General features: G+C 42.6%; 1 protein-coding gene across 1 annotated transcript in view; it reads left to right on the forward strand.

Moving 5' to 3' along the window:
• The window catches only part of stxbp1b (syntaxin binding protein 1b), a 43,117-nt gene extending 25,396 nt beyond the window's left edge, over window positions 1–17,721 (forward strand). The window contains exons 7-20 of the mRNA XM_034118327.1: window positions 4,680–4,828; window positions 5,207–5,291; window positions 6,056–6,186; window positions 6,874–6,981; window positions 7,088–7,148; window positions 7,859–7,924; window positions 8,150–8,230; window positions 9,387–9,525; window positions 9,728–9,837; window positions 10,179–10,280; window positions 11,115–11,200; window positions 11,361–11,515; window positions 13,515–13,656; window positions 17,595–17,721. Coding sequence (XP_033974218.1) covers window positions 4,680–4,828; window positions 5,207–5,291; window positions 6,056–6,186; window positions 6,874–6,981; window positions 7,088–7,148; window positions 7,859–7,924; window positions 8,150–8,230; window positions 9,387–9,525; window positions 9,728–9,837; window positions 10,179–10,280; window positions 11,115–11,200; window positions 11,361–11,515; window positions 13,515–13,642 — 1,401 coding nt within the window. The 3' untranslated portion in view covers window positions 13,643–13,656; window positions 17,595–17,721. The remainder of the gene's footprint in view (window positions 1–4,679; window positions 4,829–5,206; window positions 5,292–6,055; window positions 6,187–6,873; window positions 6,982–7,087; window positions 7,149–7,858; window positions 7,925–8,149; window positions 8,231–9,386; window positions 9,526–9,727; window positions 9,838–10,178; window positions 10,281–11,114; window positions 11,201–11,360; window positions 11,516–13,514; window positions 13,657–17,594) is intronic.
• Window positions 17,722–20,999: the final 3,278 nt, after the last annotated feature.

A 20,999-nucleotide genomic window follows, 5' to 3' on the forward strand; every position in this document is an offset into this window, starting at 1 on the left:
TAGTAACCCCAGCGGGACCACAATGTGAGCAGCCGCCATGAGACCCAGAGTCTGCATGACAGTTAAAGCTGTCACTGTTGCCCCCTGTCGCAGCCTGTGCACCGCCCGGAGAAGGGACGCACGTCTGCTCTCTGACAGGGTGGCGCGTAGCGCGTCTGCATCGAGCACCACTCCCAAATACAACGCCTGTTGGCGAGGTATGGGGGTGCTCTTTTTCCAATTGATCGCAAAGCCTAATTTGGTTAGGTGTGTGATCAATCGTGCTGTGCAAAACATTGCCTGTTCCCGGGACCCAGCCATGACTATGAGGTCGTCTATGTAAAAGAAAACTCTCATGCCGTGGGCGCGCAGCGGTTGAAGCGCTGTGGCCACACATTTGCTGAATGTGCGTGGGGATAGGGAATAGCCGAACGGCAGCCTGTTGTACTCGTAGGCTATCCCCTGGAAGGCAAAACGCAAAACGCAGATGGTTTTTCCTCTGTGCTCTGGAGCAATTTCTACATGAAAGTACACGTCTTTCAGGTCGATGGTGGTGAACCAATCGCCTGGCTGCACAAGCCCAGTAACTGTTTCATAGTTAACATGCGGAATTTCCTACAGGAAATGTGGCGATTCAGGCCGCGGAGATCTAGAATAGGTCTGAATTCCCCTGTCCCCCTGTACATGGAATATAGACCCTTTTCTCTGTGCTGAGGGTGCACAACAGACACTGCCTGTTTCTGCACCAGAGCCTGAATCTCTGCTGAGAGGAAACCCACCTCCTCCTGGGAAGACAGATTTACCTCTCGCATGCCCATAAAAGGAAAACTGGAGTGAATAGCCCCGTTTCAGCGTCCTGTCCATCCACCTTGTCAGTACACAGCTGAGTTTCCATTCCCCATAACATTGTGTTTATGGACAAGCCCTCAGCTGTGGGGCCGCAGCTATGAAGCTGTGATACGTTCCGCCGCAAAACTCCCCATGAATGGAAGATTTGCCCATGGAAGGACGACACAGAAAGGGCCGATTATTTACTGAGGTACCTGAACGCACCGCCTCACGCTCTTGTGTGAGTGGGCGCCCAACCATAATGCTGTTCTCACCACTACGGTAAACAGCATTAATCGGAGTCTTTATAGGCGTAGTGTGTTTTTACTAAGGTCCCTGAACGCACCGCCACGCGCTCTTGTGTGAGTGCGGGCTCCGCCATAATGCAGCCTTTACCACTACGGTAAACTGCATTAACTGGAGTCTTTGCTCTAGGCGTAGTGTGTTCTCTGACAGCAATACCCCGGCCATAATGTCCCTGTAACCGCATAGCGCTTTCCTTTAGATAGCACTCCCTGCGGTTCATCCCTCTCATCTGCGCATGCCCACTAGTCACCTCCTTTACAGGAGCTACAGCTGGGGCAGCGAATGGGGAATTTGTACGGTTAACATTGTGTGTAAGTGTAGCATTTGTGAAAACAAAAGACACTTAGATTTGGATTCAAATCAACCTCATTCTTATTAGAAAACGTAGTGATCTGTGCATTATACAGGGAGGAGGCGGGATTCGCCCTCTCGTCCCGGGCGGAGAGATTTTCTCCCCCCCGCCTGCCAGATCCGTGAAGACGGGCAGCCCGTCCCCGTGAGTGCTGGCACGCCGGTTCCACGGGGTGGGCCGAAGAGGTGGAGGGCGCCGCGGGCACGGGATCTCCGTGCCGGCACCTCTCCCTTCGTCTCACCGTCGCGCTGCGCTCCCTCGTCTGCAGGAAAGCCTGTGGAGGAGGAGCGCGCGCTGCGGTGACTCTTCTCTCTATTGAGGTCTTTGAACGCACCGCGGCCCGCCCTCGGGGGAGGGGGGCCGCGCGCGCCGTCACAATGCCGTCTCTTTGAAACGGACATTATGGGGAAAAGTGGAATTGTGGAGAGAGATGACTCTTACTCTGGGATAAATGCAATCGTTTTTACCTAATGCATTTTTCCCACACACACACACATCACTCTGGAACTAGAGTTTACAAACGTAAACCACCGTTCTCCTGCGGAGGTCCCTGAACGCACCGCGGCCACTCTTCTACGAGGGCCGCGCGCCCACGTATTAACGCTGTATTTCCCCTTCAACGGTGAAATGCATTAATCGGAGCTATTATACTAGGCAAGGTGTGTTTTCTGACAACAGCACGCCGGCAATAGCGTCTCTTGAACCCGCACAGTGCTTTGACAGCACTCGGTTTATTCCACTCACGTGCAGACGCCCACCTGCTGGCTCCCTATACTGGGGTTTACAGCAGGGGGCGGGGAGTGTGGGACAGTGTTTCTTCCTCTGGGGATGGGCAAGAAGCAGCCACGCTGCGATTACTCCTTATCCCGTGAGCAAGGAGGTCTCCTGGAGGTATGATAACTCTTTCTTCTTCTTTCAAACGTCTTATCTCTGCTTCAGATGTTGCCCACTCGCTGAAGAGAAAGGGATGATAGTCAGGAGGCGAGGCCTCCTTTTATACGGTGAGATGCGCGCGCATTCAGGTAGGCCCGCCCCGGGGCCGGCTACGTCTATAGAAATCTCAGTAGGTGAATGCTTGCATAGAGGGTAGTACCCATAGAGTCCAGTAGAGGGCGGAGCCTGTGAGAGATATAACTAATAACATGGTATTTTTCCAAATGATAACGGTATCACTGTAGGCTACATCAAGGTATTTACTTATTTTTCAATGATTGTACATTTATTTACATTTATACATTTTGGTCCCACAGAAAAACACCTGATCAGTGTTGGCCCTCATGAGTCTTATGTTGTAAAGGAATCCGAATGCATGAAACTACTGCAACATTACAGAAAGACATTTCACCAGCGTTGCTCGTACTCCAATAAGTGCTTTCTGTCGAGGTGGGGGGTTAAAGTACTTGTACCTCCTCGGGCAACAATTTTAGTTCGACAACATTTACGATAAATGTTTGTTTGGTCCACGTCACATTTTTTAAATCCCCAAAACCTCTGAACGACCTCAGCTCCTCTCCTCGGCACAAGTTCTTCTTGTGCTGTGTGTCCTATCTCCGATCTCCAGTCTCATGTTCTTCAGTGTCCATCTTTACATTCAGCTTCACATGTTGCTGCTACGCTTGGCGCTGTACCCCAGCATGCATTTCAGCGGTGTGGCAGTGAAAGGAGTCCCCAGGGAACTCCTTTCACTGCCGCACCGCTCGAGCGTCCTTCACCACTTTCAACGGCGAAGTCCCGCCCTTCTACTTCCGCCCCATGGGACCTTATTTCGGAAAAATTATGTGTTGAAGTCAATGGGGAGAGAAAACTTATCTTTCGATCCCGTTTGAATTGTGCCATATGATGTTTGTTAATCTTAAAAAAGCATTTCCATGTAAAAAAAAGGCAAAGTTTGTCGTAAAACTGAAAATATAAGACTATGAAAAATACGCAACTAGAAAGACTACAAATCCCAGAGTAAGAGTAAGTGATGTCATAATTGTTTTCCTCCTCTAAATATAAGAGATAGCTAAGATAACTTTAACAATATGCCTGTGTGCTTTGTACCAGGCTGTAATCATACCCGCAATGGGTCTTACTTGTTCTTTCGCTTCCCGTCTGATGAAAGGACCAGGAGTGGCTGGCTGGATCAAGTTAGCTACCTAGCTAGTAGCAAGCACGTTAGTTAGCATTACAGCCGGCTTAGCCTTGTCATTTTTATTAGCCTTAACATGAAGTAACATTAAGTTAACCAAAGTGTTAAACAGTAAGAGTAGTAGTCATATTTCGTGAACCCTTTGAAGAGTACTGTCACACTGGTGTGATCATTCTATAATACACCTTTAAGCCCGGATGCCCCCGGGGAGACATGCTAACGCTACATTAGCATCGGCGATCTTTTATTACTTCATGCTATCTGCACAAATGGTTAATATTGAACATTAATAAGATCAGGCAGTTCAGGGAGAATCGAAGGCAGGCAGGCAGGCAGGCAGGCAGGCAGGCAGGCAGGCAGGCAGGCAGGCAGGCAGGCAGGCAGGCAGGCAGGCAGGCAGGCTGGCAGCTTTGCATGACATTCTGGACGTGTTTCATTGTGGTGATAGTGAGGGTAGTCAATCCCTTGTTTGGCAAGACAGTAGTGACGGCCATCTTGGTGACGTGTGTTGTTGTGGGAGACCAGAGATGTAGTTCATTGAGCGGTTTCACACAAAAAAAGTGTTACTTCACAGTTTTACGGCAAACTTTTTTTTTTAAATTGACAAACATAATATGTGTAATTCGTGGCACAATTCAAATGGGATCGAAAGATAACGTTTCTCTCGCCATTGACTTCAATACATAATTTTTCCGAAATAAGGTCCCATGGAGGTCCACCGGAAAGGGAGGGACTTCGCCTCTCTATATGAAAAATGATATGGTAATAAGTTCACTGTATTCGGTGTGACAAAGTAAGACAAATGTCAAAATACCAAGGGGGTTTAAAGGAAACTGAATAAAACAACGTGGTGGGGGGACATTTATATATTACTAGTGACTGTTTTCTATTGTGCAAGAGAAAGAGAGAAAAAATTAACAGAAGAACAATAATGATTCAAATTCTGCAAATAGATCAATTCAATAAATGCAGGTTAAGCTCTTTGTAGACGAACAGTGCAGAGTGTAAGAGTTGAAGTGTTGGGCAGCAGAAAGCAGCTGGGATCAGATCTCATGTTTGTCTCTCTGTCATGTCCTCTGTCAGGTCTTCTCTCTGGACAAAGCTGATGCCTTTCAGGACTTCTACAGCCCCTTCAAGGCTGACGTGAAGAACAACATGCTGGAGCGCTGTGCTGAGCAGATGGCCACCCTGTGTGTCACGCTCAAAGAGTACCCTGGAGTCCGCTACAGAGGGTGAGCCCAGCAACAATCTTGCATTGTCTTGTTTTTTTTGCGATTATGTTACAAATGTTAATGCACTCTTATATATAGCATTAGTGCATTTGGTGTCTCTTGCCTCTGCCATTTTTTCTTAATGAGTGGATAAATCTATAAGGATGTTCAGCCTACTTTCCTTTCTTTGAAGTAACTCACATGCAAAGCCAATTCTTTGTGGCTTATTCACCTTAAACTGCAGAGTGAACCAGTATTTTGAATTTGCCTATTCTTAATTTCTTAATGATCTAACAAGTTGTATACTGTGGTACTGTCACAAAACCTGCTTGTCTGAATCACTGCAGCTTTAGAGCAGTAAATGAAGCAGTTGTTGTGTGATGCTGTGTGTCGGCTTAGGGATTACAAAGACTGTGCAGTCCTGGCTCAGATGCTTCAGGAGAAGCTCGACGGCTACAAGGCTGATGACCCTACCATGGGAGAGGTAGGGAAGTGGAGATAAATGACTTAGTTATTAATGGTGAACAATGTGTATATGTGTACATTTATTTGTGTTCATAAGGTCCTATAAGACAAACATCATTCCACAATAATCTGGCACAGAAGTATGTGACATGAATCCTCCCCAAATGGGGATATTTCAAACATATAATATCAATTTCTTGATATGATCAGACTTCAGTTGCACCGAGTAGAAATGGTATGCTGCATCACATGATTGACTGGCCGTTATTAGAGGCCATCAGTATCATAGGTATGGTGTTTATAGTTATGATATTTGATTTATTTATTTAATAGGGACACTTCATATCAATAGACTTAGTTAGCCAAGAGGCTGGTTTTCCTTTTGCATCATTTTGATCCTGTGTTAAATCTTAAGTCAACTGTGAGTTGCCTGCCAAAGCAGAGTGTATGTCACTTGGTAATTACATTATTTTTTAAATAAAACACTTAGGGATACGTATTTTAATCACAACCATGATCTTTTTCATAAGTCTAACAACATAGGTTTGGCGCCTAAACCTAATAAAAAAATGAATTATGATTAAATAAAGTTGCTTATGCACATTTCGTCCTACCGGAGTAACATGCTATATTAAACGCAACTTTAAACGGCCATTCAATGGGCTGCTAACATGGGAAATGTGAACATGGGAAATGTAGCAATATTAAATGATGAGTCAAGTACAATGTGTGTCATACTTCCACAGTGTGTGTAGTGTTTCTTTTCTGCTCTGATGCCTTCAGGGTCCAGACAAGTCTCGTACTCAGCTGCTCATTTTGGACCGTAGCTTTGATCCCGTGACACCCATCCTGCATGAGCTCACCCTTCAGGCCATGTCCTACGACCTGCTGGGCATCGAGAACGACGTGTACAGGTCAGACTCTACAGAGGAACAGCTGGGAGTCATAGCATTGTCCATATCTGTATTTGAATGTATTAATTGTCGTGAACGTCACTTAGTTTGGGTATACTCAGTGGTGGGAAGTAACTAAGCCCATTCATTTTAGTACTGTACTTAAGTAAAATGTTGAGGTACTTGTACTTTACTTGAGTATTTCCATGATATGTTACTTTGTACTTCAATTCAATTCAGAGGTAAATAGTGTACTTTTATTCCACTACATTTATGTAGTACCTTAAGTTACTTTGCTAATACAGATTAATGATCAAGCAGTATACAAAGTCATTAAAACTAGCCGCACCTTTACCAGCTTTGATAACACTTTAATGATCAATAATTATTATAATAATATAATTATTCTGAAATGGACCTGGATGGAATGGATCTGCACAATGACTACTTTTACTTTTGGTACGTTAAGTATATGTTGATGCTAAAACCTTTGTACTTTAATGGAATAACATTTTGAGGGACTTTGCAGGACTCTTACTTGTAACTCTGGTACTTTTACTTAAGTACAAGATCTGAGTACCAAAAACAACAAAACAATAGTGCACTGCACAACATAAAGAGAACATGTTCTTCAGTGTTTATGTGGTTAGACTCTCTCTTTCAGATGCACACACACTGTTTGTAAACCTCTCTCGCCCTCTCTGTCAGTTTTGAGACCAGTGGGATGGGAGAGACGAGGACAAAGGAGGTCTTGCTAGATGAGGATGATGACCTGTGGCTGACTCTGAGACACAAACACATCGCAGAAGTGTCAACGTGAGGGCTTTTGACTTTCTCCTCACACATGCACACCCCCACAGCTCCGTCACAAAGCCTCCTCCCTTATTTTCCTCGTCCATTTCTGTCTTGTGTGTCTGCACAGGGCTGTGACTCGCTCTCTGAAAGAATTCTCTGCCAGCAAGAAGATGAACACTGGAGAAAAGGTAGAGGACACACACACACACACACACACACGCACGCACGCACGCACGCACGCACGCACGCGCGCACACACACAACACACACACACACACACACACACACACACACACACACACACACACACACACACACACACACACACACACACACACACACACACACACACACACACACACACACACACACACACACACATACACAGGCGACTGAAGAGGGTATGGCTGGGGTAGGCTACAGCCATACCAAGAAATGGCTTAGCCCCGCCTTAGCCCCACCTTAGCCCCACCATGAAAAGTGATGCAAATTAAATTAAATAATAAGCAAAATGCTAAATGTTGAGAACACGGCTTGCGAAAATATACGGGTCGTGTCCACAACACACAAACTGATCCTGCTGTAACAACAAGTGCACGTTACTGATGCAATATGGTTGAGACCATTCAGGCTTATGCTAGAAGAGGGGTGCAAGGAATAGTCTAAGTAGTGGGGGAGTTTTATACACTAAAGGTGTGGAAATTCATTGCAAATACTGACTTGAGCCCCACCACTGTATGGGTTAGCCCTACCATAGATTACCCAACAAAAATACCCTGGCGCCGCAACTGCCTGTAGGTGGCACTAGAACAGAGCATTTGAAATTGAGGCCAACAAACTTAGACCTGGACATCACTCCCACCATGACTAAAGTGTATCACTCCTCTGCGTCTTTCAGACCACCATGAAGGAACTGGCTCAGATGCTGAAGAAGATGCCTCAGTATCAGAAAGAGCTCAGCAAGGTAAGTGCTGGCGTGTTTGTGAGCATATACAGTTACAGCATGTCATGTATACACTATATATATATTAAACACACATTTTGTATATCCAAGACTTGGAAGCGGTCAACTTTATTGTGCAGATTTCCAAAAGTGTATTTATGAACCCTGAAACAAAGCCTGTTTTTTGTGTTTGTGCTGAGTTTGCTCTGTGTCACTAACATCAGCTCTCTTCTCTGGCCTATTCAGTATTCAACCCATCTGCATTTGGCTGAAGACTGTATGAACCGCTACCAGGGCACTGTGGACAAACTCTGTCGTATAGAGCAGGTAAATCAGACAGACGTTTTGAATTAGATATGTTTCCAGGGTAATAGTGTGGAAATTAAGGAATTTAGCTCTGAACGGCATTCCACAATATGACAAAATATGAACAGATACAGTCTGAAAGTAGAAGGCACTTGGAGGGTGCAGACCATGATGCACTAACATGCTGATTGGATCATTTCATGATTTGGAGAGTCATTCTTCCAAATGTGGTGTGTTCATGCGCTACATTATAATTTGGAAACAAAATGGACTCCAAAAAGATGTGTTGTATTTACTGCTCACAGCTGTTTCTGATAGTTGTTGTTCAGATTTGAGGGGGTGTCCACATGAATTTCACCAGTTTCATGATCATCACACCTAATGGAACTTATCCCTGACAGACAGTTGTATTCATCATCTTGCATATCTGTATAGCATTATTAATTACTCAGAGGAGCAGTGTGTAGGATTAAACGGGGCAAAAATAAAATGTATTATTCATTGTTATACTTTTAACTAGTCATGACCAAAAGAATGAGATTGCGAATGGCCGGCATCTCCCTTAGTGTTGAGGTGAGCAGCTCAGTACTCTGGGAGGGGCTCGGAGTAGAGCCGCTGCTTCTTCACGTACAAAGGAGGCTCCACAGTGCCAGTCTGCCCCATGGATGTACACAGAGAACTGGATTGGTGTTGGAAGTGGGACTCAGTGGAGCAGGAAATGGCTGCCTCTAGAGAGAGAGAAAGAGTCTCCAATCTGCAGAGTCACGGCCGCTCTCGGATCAGTCATATGAGTTTTACAACTGTTAGACCCTAATGATTTAAATGATGGCTTACATAGTGTTCGTACTGGGTAGTCCTTATAGTTCATCTTTTTACAGTCGTCTCTTGGCCGATATAAGTCAAACCCCATTGGAAACATGACATGCTGCCCCCTTTTTTTCTTTGAAGCATGTGGCCAGACAGCACACATCGCACCTTTTTAAAGCGTGCAGATGAATTTGATTTAGACTCGTACTGAGTGTTCTGCTCGTTTGTTGATAGGATGAGACCGCTCCCTGATGACTCCACATACAGGCTCTTCTCTAACTTCTAAGCTACATTTCTGCACAGAACTTCTTATCAGTATTGTTCAAACGGAACTTAAGTTAAGCTTTGCTTTCTTCTGATTGTTTTCAAGGATCTGGCGATGGGCATAGATGCAGAGGGGGAGAAGATCAAGGATCCCATGAGGCTCATTGTACCCATTCTACTGGATGCCAACGTCACTGTGTCGGACAAAATCCGCATTATCCTGCTCTACATTTTCCTTAAGAATGGTCAGATATTCACTGTTCCTAATGTTTTTCACATCAAATCCTTCCAAGGTTTATTTCTCCTTTATAATGACAAAAGCAGAAAGGAACAGTTAGAGTGCTAAATGTGCATGCAATCACATTTTTTTTGTTTCTCCACCGCTGTTCACTTTGAGTTTTCCTCCTTGGTGCATGCTGCATGTGTTAATGTCTGTATGTGTGCCAGGTGTGACTGAGGAGAACCTCTGTAAACTCCTTCAGCATGCTAACATCCCACCAGAGGACAGTGACATCATTTCCAACATGGCCCACTTGGGCATTCCCATTGTCTCTGAGGTGAGCCGAGTGTCTCATCATGAACCGAATGAAGCTTTGTCTCAAGCAGGATCCTGTCTTGACATGTCATCAAATCCCTCATACAGTACTTCTTATATTGCATAATATAGAAAGTCTTAAGCTTGTCTTATTCTCAACATTTTATAAATGGAATTGTGTGAATAACAATGTGAGACCCTACACAAAAGCACATTAAATATTGTTAACTTGTTTATTATATTTGAAGACCAGTCATTATCAGAGTCTCTTGTCCTTGCTGCTGGTGTTCTGTATTCTGTCTGTGGCATTTAGCCCCAAAAGTAATAACCTCCACCAGTGTGATCAGCTCTGTTTCTTCAAAGGTGATCGTGAAGAAAGCCAAGAAGCCGGATCGTAAGGAGCGAGTCAGTGAGCAGACCTACCAGCTGTCCCGCTGGACGCCTCTGGTCAAGGACCTCATTGAGGTACTTCTCACGCTATTATCAGACATTATGCAGTAACTTCACGCTTCAATAACAGTTATTACTGTTATACAAAGTTCTGATTTCACATTAGTTTCTCAAACTAAGTCATGTGGCCTTCAATTGGGTAATGTGTAAAATAAGACAATTAGAGCATAGTCTTTTCATATTAGTGATATACCGTATTATGCTTGGCTTGGTCATCTTGAAAACGTTCTGACAGTTTGAGCTCACACGCCTACTTCTCTTTGATGAGGCTTAGCCCCATATGGACTGGATATATGTCTCTGGTTGGGTGATTTTAACATGAACTGTTCTGGTCAGTAACTTTTGACATGTGATGATTAACAATAATAACAGCCATAATTACATACAGAGAGCCAGAGCTCTTGGATAATATCAGCTGAGTTGCTCCACTCGATGACTGTTGTTTACTGTTTGGTTTGCAGACCTTTTAGTTGTTGTTTGGTGATTAACATAAGCTATTTTTTAGCCATTAGCCTCTACGCTATTGCCTAGCAAGTGTTGACAGACACTTTGGCACAATAGATAAATGGTAAGAGACACTGAATCAAGAACAACATGTTTGGATAGTGAGTGCCTGACTGTAGAGTAGCTGAGATGAACCTTATTTTTCCCTGGTGCATTCAGACAGCGCAGCTACAGTGGGAAATGAACTAGTTTCAATATCGTATCGTTTAGGGATGGAATATTTGACTAACCATCCTCCCTGTGATGTTAATCCCGTCTGAATGTGGCTTTATTTTGGGAAAGATGTGTAACATGCTTGAGTCTGTCTTTGGTGCAAACTGTAGTAATTGAAATGTGTTCCCACAGGATGCCATTGAGGAAAAACTTGACCCGAAGCAGTACCCGTACATCTCCCAGCGACAAGCATCTTCCAAAACCAGCGCTCCATCAAGGTGTGTGTTCTTCAATACATGGAGCTTACACTTTGTGTAACGCTTTAAAATACAATGAATTGCTTTTATAACTTTATAATATATCACAACTTAGTAGATGAGAACCATGCAGTTATTTTGCAGTTAATGCTTCTGTATGCTCTTGTTTTACATCTTCCAGTGCTCGCTATGGTAACTGGCATAAGAACAGGGGCCCCACAGAGATGAAGACAGGGCCCAGGATCATCGTTTTCATTATTGGAGGGATGACGTACAGTGAGATGCGCTGTGTGTATGAGGTCACACAGGCCAATGGGAAGTGGGAGGCTGTGATCGGTGAGTTCACTGGACAGAAAGTCCGTACACTCTACTGAAGAGTACACAACATGTTTGGAATAACCATTTTTATATGACATTACATTGTTAAATCTAGAATGCTATTCCTATCAAGGTGTCTAAAACTCCATTTCAACATTACTGCTACATTTTGTTGCATACATCGACTAAATACAGTTCAAATGCTATAATTATAATTTGCATATTGTACATTCAGAAAAGGTTTCAGCTAGTGAAGTATAGATGCTTAGTTTAATTCGAAAAGATTATTTACAATGACACAATATCCTCATAGTTCTCTGGGTTGTATTATTCATTATTGTTCTTAATGTGGTTTGACATGTTGGCTCCAGCCTTGGCTGACATGCTCTTGGATAAATCAGTGTTTGGATCTTTATAAGGGTCTTTGTGGATATGGAAGATAGGGTTGCATATCGTTGACTTTTTTACGATACCGATACCGATACCACTGAACGATACCGATACTCAACCGATACATATCGTGATACTTTCATGTTGCATAAGGGAACAATTGAATCATCCCGCAGTTACTCCCATGAGGCGCTTTATTATATAGTTAACATGTCAAATTAATATTAAATTCAATTGTGGGACTTGGATCTTTTAGTACTGAACAAACAATGAAAAACACGTTATCTATGAAGAAAACTGAATCTGCAATATCATTTATATCAACCATCAGGCGTGAATAGTACATCTTGTCAATGGAAAAAGAAAATGGCACCAGTATAATCAATATTCAACCTGAGATTCGACTGACCAGAGAACACATAAAGGATCATGAGATCTCGGCATTGCACATAAAACAAATAGCATCATTAAAATCAACATTTTCCTGATGAAAGAAAACTAATCCCATCACAGTTCAGTTTTGTGCATTCATCTTCAAGAAGATGAGCATATCTGCTCTCTGGATCCAAACGGGCCCTTTCACAGCGTAGGATATCACCTGCTGAACTGAACACTCTCTCGCTTTGCACGCTGCTTCCCTGAACACAAAGGTACTTGGTTGCCATACGAGACAGCATTGGTTGGAGGTTGGATGGGTTGCCACCTTTCCCAGAAATAAACTTCTTGCAGTGGTTACAGACCCCACCATTCAGACTGGCAGTGGTTACAGACCCCACCATTTAGACTGGCAGTGGTTACAGACCCCACCATTCAGACTGGCAGTGGTTACAGACCCCACCATTCAGACTGGCAGTGGTTACAGACCCCACCATTCAGACTGGCAGTGGTTACAGACCCCACCATTCAGACTGGCAGTGGTTACAGACCCCACCATTCGGACTGGCAGTGGTTACAGACCCCACCATTCAGACTGGCAGTGGTTACAGACCCCACCATTCAGACTGACAGTGGTTACAGACCCCACCATTCGGACTGGCAGTGGTTACAGACCCCACCATTCAGACTGGCAGTGGTTACAGACCCCACCATTCAGACTGGCAGTGGTTACAGACCCCACCATTCAGACTGACAGTGGTTACAGACCCCACCATTCAGACTGGCAGTCATATGCAGCCACACTTTAGATTTTCTGAAGTGACTCGTTTGCGGAGTTTCACGGCGAAATTTACATCGTAATTCCGAGGGTTTGGGCGCGAGTTTAAGGATATTACGCCTCACTTTTATAAGAAAAAAAAAAAAAAAAAAAAAATTGAAAAAAAAAAAGAAGAAAAGTATCGAAAACCGGATCTGATTTCGGTACGGTATACCGTAGCCGCCAGTAACCGGTATTTCGGTAATACCGGGAACCGGTATGCACCCCTAATGGAAGAGTTTCCTGTGAAGCTTGACTTCAATGTTACACTGACCCCTGAGACAGTCCTATTTATTAGTAACCTGTAACTTTTAATACCACTGTGAATTTAATATTGTTGTTGTCATGATCAGTTTAATATATTAAGTTTATTACGTAATAAACCAAGATTCAGGATTGAGTCCTTGCTAAGCTTTCAGGCTGTTCTCCCCATAGGTTCCACCCATATTCTGACCCCCCCGAAGTATCTAAAGGAACTACAGCACCCAGACTTCCTTGACCCCAACGCCCCTCCAGAGGGCACAGAGGGCCCAGAGGGCCCAGAGGAGCCGCCTGCAGAATGAAAACACATTTGGAAGTAAATACACAAATCATGCTGTGGTCTGTAAATCCCTGTTTGCCAACCCCCCCACCCAGTGAGCCATTGATCCCTGCTCCAGCTGAGCCTGGCCCTCCTGCTCCATATCTATATCTTGAAGCAATATGACAGCATTTTGGGCTTACCTCTCAGAGAATATATTCTCTAATAACGTGCATGTCTTTATAGTGGATCACTGTCTCTACTGCTCCCTGCTAACTCTGCATATACTGTACATGCTGTTGGAGCACATACAGCTGACTACATTTATATAGTGATGATCTAATCGTAAAGACCAGTCAAAGGGCTTTTCCACTCATTCATCATACACTGGAGGCCGAGGCTGCCACAAGGTGCCGTGTGATCAGGAGAGAGGACCAATCACAATCATCAGCCATCAGGAGCACTGTACAGTTCATTACCCTGTCAAAGGACACTTTAACATGTTGACTGCATTGGCTAGGGATTGAAAGTATTCATGTTTCAGTTTTTACAAAGATAGTTTTATGACCAGGGACCAGTGAATGTTTTTGTTTGATTTCCGAGTTAAGCAGTAAAGTAGAATTACATGTGTTCACTAAGTGGTAAAGTGTGGCTCTGTGTTCCCTCCCCAGTCAGTAGAAAGACTGAGCAGCAAACATACAGTATGTGTGCAGCAGGGTTTCCGTTAGCCGGTAATTACCGGTTTTTAGCTGGTAACATTTATTAAAAACCGGTAAATTCAAAACCTGCCGGTCAAAATGTCCGGTAATAATTAGGATCGATCGGCCGCCGATCATTGTCGGCCGATATTCACTCTTAATAGTTTGATCGGTGCTCTCTATAAAGGCCGATCGGGAGAGCTGGATCTGATCGATATGGACATAAACGTGAGTGAAGTATAACCGGACGCCAGAGAGAGATCAGATCAGCTGCTGAGTCTGACGGGCCGTCTCCACAGCAGCGTTAAAAAATCTTGAAACGCTTCTGCCCATTCACTTTGAATGGGTTGACGTCACTTTCCCTCACTTTTCGCCGGAATGCATTGTGGGCAGGCGAGCGGAGATTCTCAGGATTTTCAAGATTCAAAGTTGAACAATGTTCAACTTTTGAAGCTGAGGTGGAAGCGGCAGCCAATCAAATCCCGTGTACGCAAATCTGGCAGTTCAAGCTCTAGCCAATCAAACGGCGTGTATGCTGGGAGAGATATACCGCAGATCATTTCCTCATATTCCAAAAAATGGAGGAGAAATTAGCGGTAGCGAATCAATCACCCGGTGCTTTATGACCAGACCTACCGGGATATAAACCGGAGGAGCCAGGCATGGAGGGAGGTGGCAGAGACAGTGGTATGTTTTCGCCTGTTTTGGGGAGTTTATATCCAGTTTACTTCGGGCTTTTTGGCTTCGTATGTCGCGGGCGGGAGATTCATGTGATTGGTTGATCGCAAAAAAATCCCCAAGCCTCAGATACGCCCACCTCCAAGATTTTTTTAACGCTGCTGTGGAGACGGTCCGTGACGGAGACACGCAGCTCTGCATGATCACCTGAAGCCCCGCCCACTGTTTAGCGAGCTGCATGAGAAACTGACGGGCTGTCAGGAGAGAGGGAGGGAGAGAGGAAAAAGAGGCTCCGTTGCTCCCGTGTTATTATCCAAAGTTAATGTAAACTTTTGAATAATGTACTTCATCTACTATAAGTAGTTTGTTTGAATGTAATAACTATGTTGTTTGTTGTTTGTGGAAGCGCATCATTTATTGAAAAATGAATCTGAACTTTTCGATCTGTTACGATTATAAACTGAAGCAATATAAAAATGAGCCCCATTAACTGAGTTTTAAACATCAGCATATCCGGTCATAGTCCGGTAATTACCTGCTAACGGAAACTCTGATACACAATTCTTATTATTATTATTGAAACATGACCGGTAAGTTTCAAATTTGTCCGGTAAAATTAATTATTTCCGGACACTTGACCGGCAAGAAACAATCCTAGCGGAAACCCTGGTGTGCAGAGTGACTCCATGCCTACACAGTTGTATATCTTGTGGTATTATGCTCCTGTTCCAGAGGCTTTAGTCAAGCAGTAACAGGTTTTCTGGCATGAAATAAAACACAATCTCTTCATGCTCTCATTGAACAGTATGTCCCTTATTGCCCAACTTCACAGAAAAAAGTTGTTAAACTGGACGAGAGAAGGCAAACGTTTCTGACATGCATATTTCCCCTTCCCTTATCTGCTCAGACACCATGTGCTTCCAGCATTAGTGTCTGAACACAAGTAAATCAACAGTTGAACAGCCATAATATACACAAGGAGAAATATACACAAGCACTCAGATAATAATGCTTCCACCATGGCTGTACTATCCTCGACATGAGTAACCAACATCTTGCATGTTAAGCTTAAAACTTAAATTCATTTGCACAAAACGTCAACAAAACTAATGATCAAAATCGTGCTGCAATAATATAATCCTTGAAAGATGAAATATGCAGTTCATTTGGGTTTACTTTTGGCATTATTGGTGATTACATAAATAACATTCTTTGGGCATCAAAATATGATGGATCGGAGGAATTAAAAATAGGAAGATGTGATATATGGTGTGTCTTTGGTGAATAGATGTGTGTGTGTCCAAAGTTTGGCTTCTAAAGCTTCCAGTTGACGAGAGAAGCACTATGTCACCGGCTCACACAGCATTCATAAAACCAGGTAGCACGATCAGCAGGTAGCAGCTAAACTAGTCGTTGTTTTCCCTAAGATTCCCTTCACCAAATTCCACTTAAAAAAACCCGGACAACAATACACAAGAACCTGAAGAGCCTGAATCAGAATCAGAATACCTTTATTAGTCCCACAGAGGCGAAATGTACGTTGTTACAGCAGAAAAAGAGCCACAGACAGCTTAATGTTACATATGTCACATGCATTAAAAAGTATTAAAGTAAAAAAAAAGTTATGATATAATAAAAAATATAATAAAAATAAAAAGTTACACAATTTACAAAATACACATCCTGTAACAGGTCTTAGGATTTAGCAGCCAGGTATATATTGCACAGTTATTAACGGCATATATATATATATTGCACATATAGCACATATTGCATACTGTATAGTTGGTTGGTATTTAACAGCAAGGGGTGTTATAGTCTGTGTGTGTGTGTGTGTGTGTGTGTGTGTGTGTGTGTGTGTGTGTGTGTGTGTGTGTGTGTGTGTGTGTGTGTGTGTGTGTGTGTGTGTGTGTGTGTGTGTGTGTGTGTGTGTGTGTGTGTGTGTGTGTGTGTGTGTTAGATACAATCATTAATAAACAGTCACACTTTATTTTGTGTTAAAACTGACAGGGAGTGCACCTGAAATGTCACTAAGAATTCACGGTTGCATCAGGAAACTGTGTACACTAGCATGGTAGCAACCAGTTATGCTATATGGGCCCCAAAAACATGAAATGATGTGCCCATTGAGCATCTATAGTTATCTATATAAGTTACAAGTTACTCTTCTTTACAATATCCATAGTAAACTAACATGGATATTTAAACTTACAGTACAGGATATAACTGGCTGTTTAACCTGGGTTTAAATCAAGAATATATTGTTGTTGAATTTTATTCGATGATTTAAAAAAACACCTGATTATTTTTTGCCAATGCTTTTGAAGTTCTCAGTTACTGTGATGTGTTAGCAATTGTCCATGATGGATGTAATTCCTGGAGTTACCGGGCAGTTCAGGTGCTCGCCCAGTCACTCTATGGTTAATAAACCATAATAAACTGAAATGATCCTTTAATCAAAAAAGAAAAACCCATGTATGATTTATTATAGTGTTCTGAGTTGACAAACAGATATTAAAAAGGGGCTTTCCTTTAATGATGTCTACGTTATTATCATTACAATACTTCTCTAAGGTAATTCGACTAAAAAGTGATCATCCCACATGTTCTGTCTTCCAGGATCCCTGCATCTTCACCCCTTCTCGCCTTCTGAAAGCCCTCAAAGACTTGGAGCAGTGGTCAGTCATCAGCCCTCAGCAGAAACAACAGACCCCCCCAGCATGATGCATCACATACATGTTGTTTAAGATTCAGTTGTTGTTTACTTATAAAACCCAACAGTTTTTAAGATTTATGACTGTGTTGATGTTGATCACATTTTGTCCGACAATCTTTTAATTCTTTGTAATGTTGTCTACTGTCTATTGTGGGAAGTTATTTTTTTGAAAATAGATGTATGTGAATTAGGTTAGATGATCAGATGAGATTCAGGGAGTATGGCTGTACATGAAAGCTGCTTCCAGAGTATACTGGGACACAGATATAACAAAACATGCTTTGACCTTTTCTGTGGATATTCTAGAAGCTGTCCTCTACCAATCATCTATTTTCCTCTGTTTCATGTAGTGCTTTCCTTACTGAAGCAACCATGCCATTCAGTACAATCATATTTTCATTAATGTTTCGGAAAACTTGGAAATGCCAACATAGAGCCCCTGAATATATATGTAGCTGTAGATCGAGCTTTGGAGAGATGCATACAGTGTCGTTGGATTGTCTCATGCATGTGTCAGTTAACATATGTGTGTTGTTCCTGTAGAGATTCAGTTTGCTTTTGGTTTCCTGTGTTTGACCATTATGATGTGATTGATTATTGTTGTGTAGTGATTCTCTTTAACTAGTAATCCACTGTGTATGAAGAGAGATGTCAGTATTATGACGAGTATGTTCTTGTACGTTCAAATGGATGAACAAAACTCACAGGATGTGAGTTAGCTAATAAACTGCTTCCATATAGCTCTTCCCTTGGTTGTTTTTAATGTCTCTCCTGTGTGGTCTGAATGAATAGGAAACGCTCATTAGCTCTCCAAAGCACAATGTGAGAGTGTACAGCATACTGCATTCAAGTAGAAGTCGAGTCACAAATGTGTCTTTATCTTTGCGTATAACACCCTCTATCCTTTTACAGAGTTTTAAAGCAAATTGATTTAGTTTACAGAGTTCAGGTCAGTGTTTTTATTCTGCATATAAAGTCATGCAACATTAACCTGGCACTCTCGTGATATACTAACCAATCATGACAACCATAAAGATGGAAATGTTTAAGTGAAGTTCAAGTACCTCGACAATGAACTCAACACTTCATTTGGTATAAACTCATGAATATTAGTCAGAATACATCACCATAATTCTGTCATCAGTCATGGTACATTGAGTATTTAGGAGATTAGCCTTGTTAAATAATACTCTCCGAAAGGACAGCTGTTATTCGTCATGTAGCCACTGGAGGGAGCCTTTGCCAAACTAAAGCTAAAGAAAGCTGTTAAAGCTCGACAGCTGAGGCCTTCTTTCTGAGAGCATGTGATGTCAGCAGCACAGCTGTGATTAAAGGCCATTTTTAGAGTTATTTACTAGTTATTTCTCTGTGGGCATCCGACCAGTGAACCAGCAGTGGGAAGCCGTGGAACACCATAAATAATGCTCTGCTATCTATCTGGTTGAGGATCTGTTTATGTAACACTGTAGTCTGCGAAGCCCCAAGGCAAAAAGGCAGTATAATACTTTATGAATCATTTTAACTCTATGGAAACCAGTATCCTGAAGAGTTGGAGAAACCAACAATTCATAGAGGGGCAGATTCATAGAAGTCAAAGTCCAAAGGTTAATTCTCAAAGCCAGCCATTGATAAATCAAGGAAGTCAGTCAGGAAAAGGCCAAACTCACGCATGGAGCAGCCACACCCCAACTTCATGTCCAAGCCTATAGCACATAACTAAAGATAATGTCTTGTAACACGTTTAGTGTCTAAATTCTGCTTCACCTTACCCTCAGATGTTACAGAGGGCAATCCAATCTTTACTGCTCTTGTGAAACTTATCTACAAATAATTGTACTGCTTGGTTCATAGAGCCAACAAATGTTTTATAATTAGTTGGTAGAACCTTAGGCTGCACTCGAATTGTCAGTTTAGCTTAGGAACCTTCCTAACGGAGTGAAATGACCCGGAAGTACCTCAGTGGCAGCCATGATAAGAGCCGTTCGAATTCTCTAGATCAGCGGTTCCCAACCTTTTTCAACTCAGGGCCCACTTAAAAATCAAAAAAATGTTCGCTGCCCACATTCAACCATAAACAATACGGAGGCTAAATAAAGTTCTGATTGGTCAATTCAGAACATGTGACATGTTGTGAATCCAGTAGAACAGACCGCTGTCAAGGACTGTAATGACCGTTGCTAAGGAGGATCAAGAAAGAAAGGAAAAGAGGTTAAAATAAAAAATAAATCTTAATAATGAAAATGTTTCCACACAAATCATAATGTTTGGCAGATTATTTGGCGGCAAATATTGAATTTACATTTACACCCTTTAATATTTTATTTGGGCTTTTAGATGAAGACCGCACACAGTTAATAAATACAACTATTCTTCTGGCTAAAATACATATTTTTTAAATTCAATCAAGGAGTAATCTTAATTTAAGGTGTTTGAAGAGTAGATAAAAAATACAACTTCTTTTGAAAAAAATGATTGCCACAAAAAATCAAAGGGTGGCTCAACACGCCATGACATGGGAAATAATTAGCTCTAACGAAGAGTGGGATTAAAGGAACAATAAATATGCTTGCCATGTTGTGTTTTTGGGGGTATTTTTGTTTGTGAAATGTTGAAGTGATCCTACTGTCTGTATCTTTATTTCTCCTGTTTTTGTTTTGTTTTTGTCTGAGATGGGAATGTCATCTCCTATATGTTATTGTTATGTCCATGTTTGTGTCTTTAGCCTGTACAAAATTTAAAAAATAAAAAACCTGCTGCTCTAGATCAGGGATGGGCAACTTGGATGGTGGTGGGGGCCACATCATTTATGTACTGGCCACCAGGGGGCCGCAGATTCACTTGGAACACACACACACACAAATTCCATGTATTGTATGCAATTATTAACAAATATACTAAGTCGGACATCTTCATTGACATTTTACAATCTTTCAGGGAACATCCTCTAATAAGCTCACTAAACAAATATCAGTTCACAGAAATGTTATTTAAATGTCCCATGTCATGGCCATTTCTACTGATCATAATTCCATTGTTGAGGTCTACTAGAATAGATTTATATTGTGCAATTTTCCAAACTCACATTGGTTTCTCATACAGCATCTCTGTATAGTATGTGTATTCACTCTCTGTCCTACACGGCTTGTTGGAGCTCCTGCCCCCCCCCTGTGAGCCCAGTGTGCTCTGATTGGTCAGGACGTTGAGAGGCTCGTTGCTGCGAGCTGCTGCGAGGAGCAGACAGGCTTCCGTGTCGGCGATACAGCGAGAACAAGTGAAACTCATCCTGAGCACACACAAACACTCACAGC

This window comes from Trematomus bernacchii, unplaced genomic scaffold (assembly GCF_902827165.1).
Source record: "Trematomus bernacchii unplaced genomic scaffold, fTreBer1.1, whole genome shotgun sequence".
Lineage (NCBI taxonomy): Eukaryota > Metazoa > Chordata > Actinopteri > Perciformes > Nototheniidae > Trematomus > Trematomus bernacchii.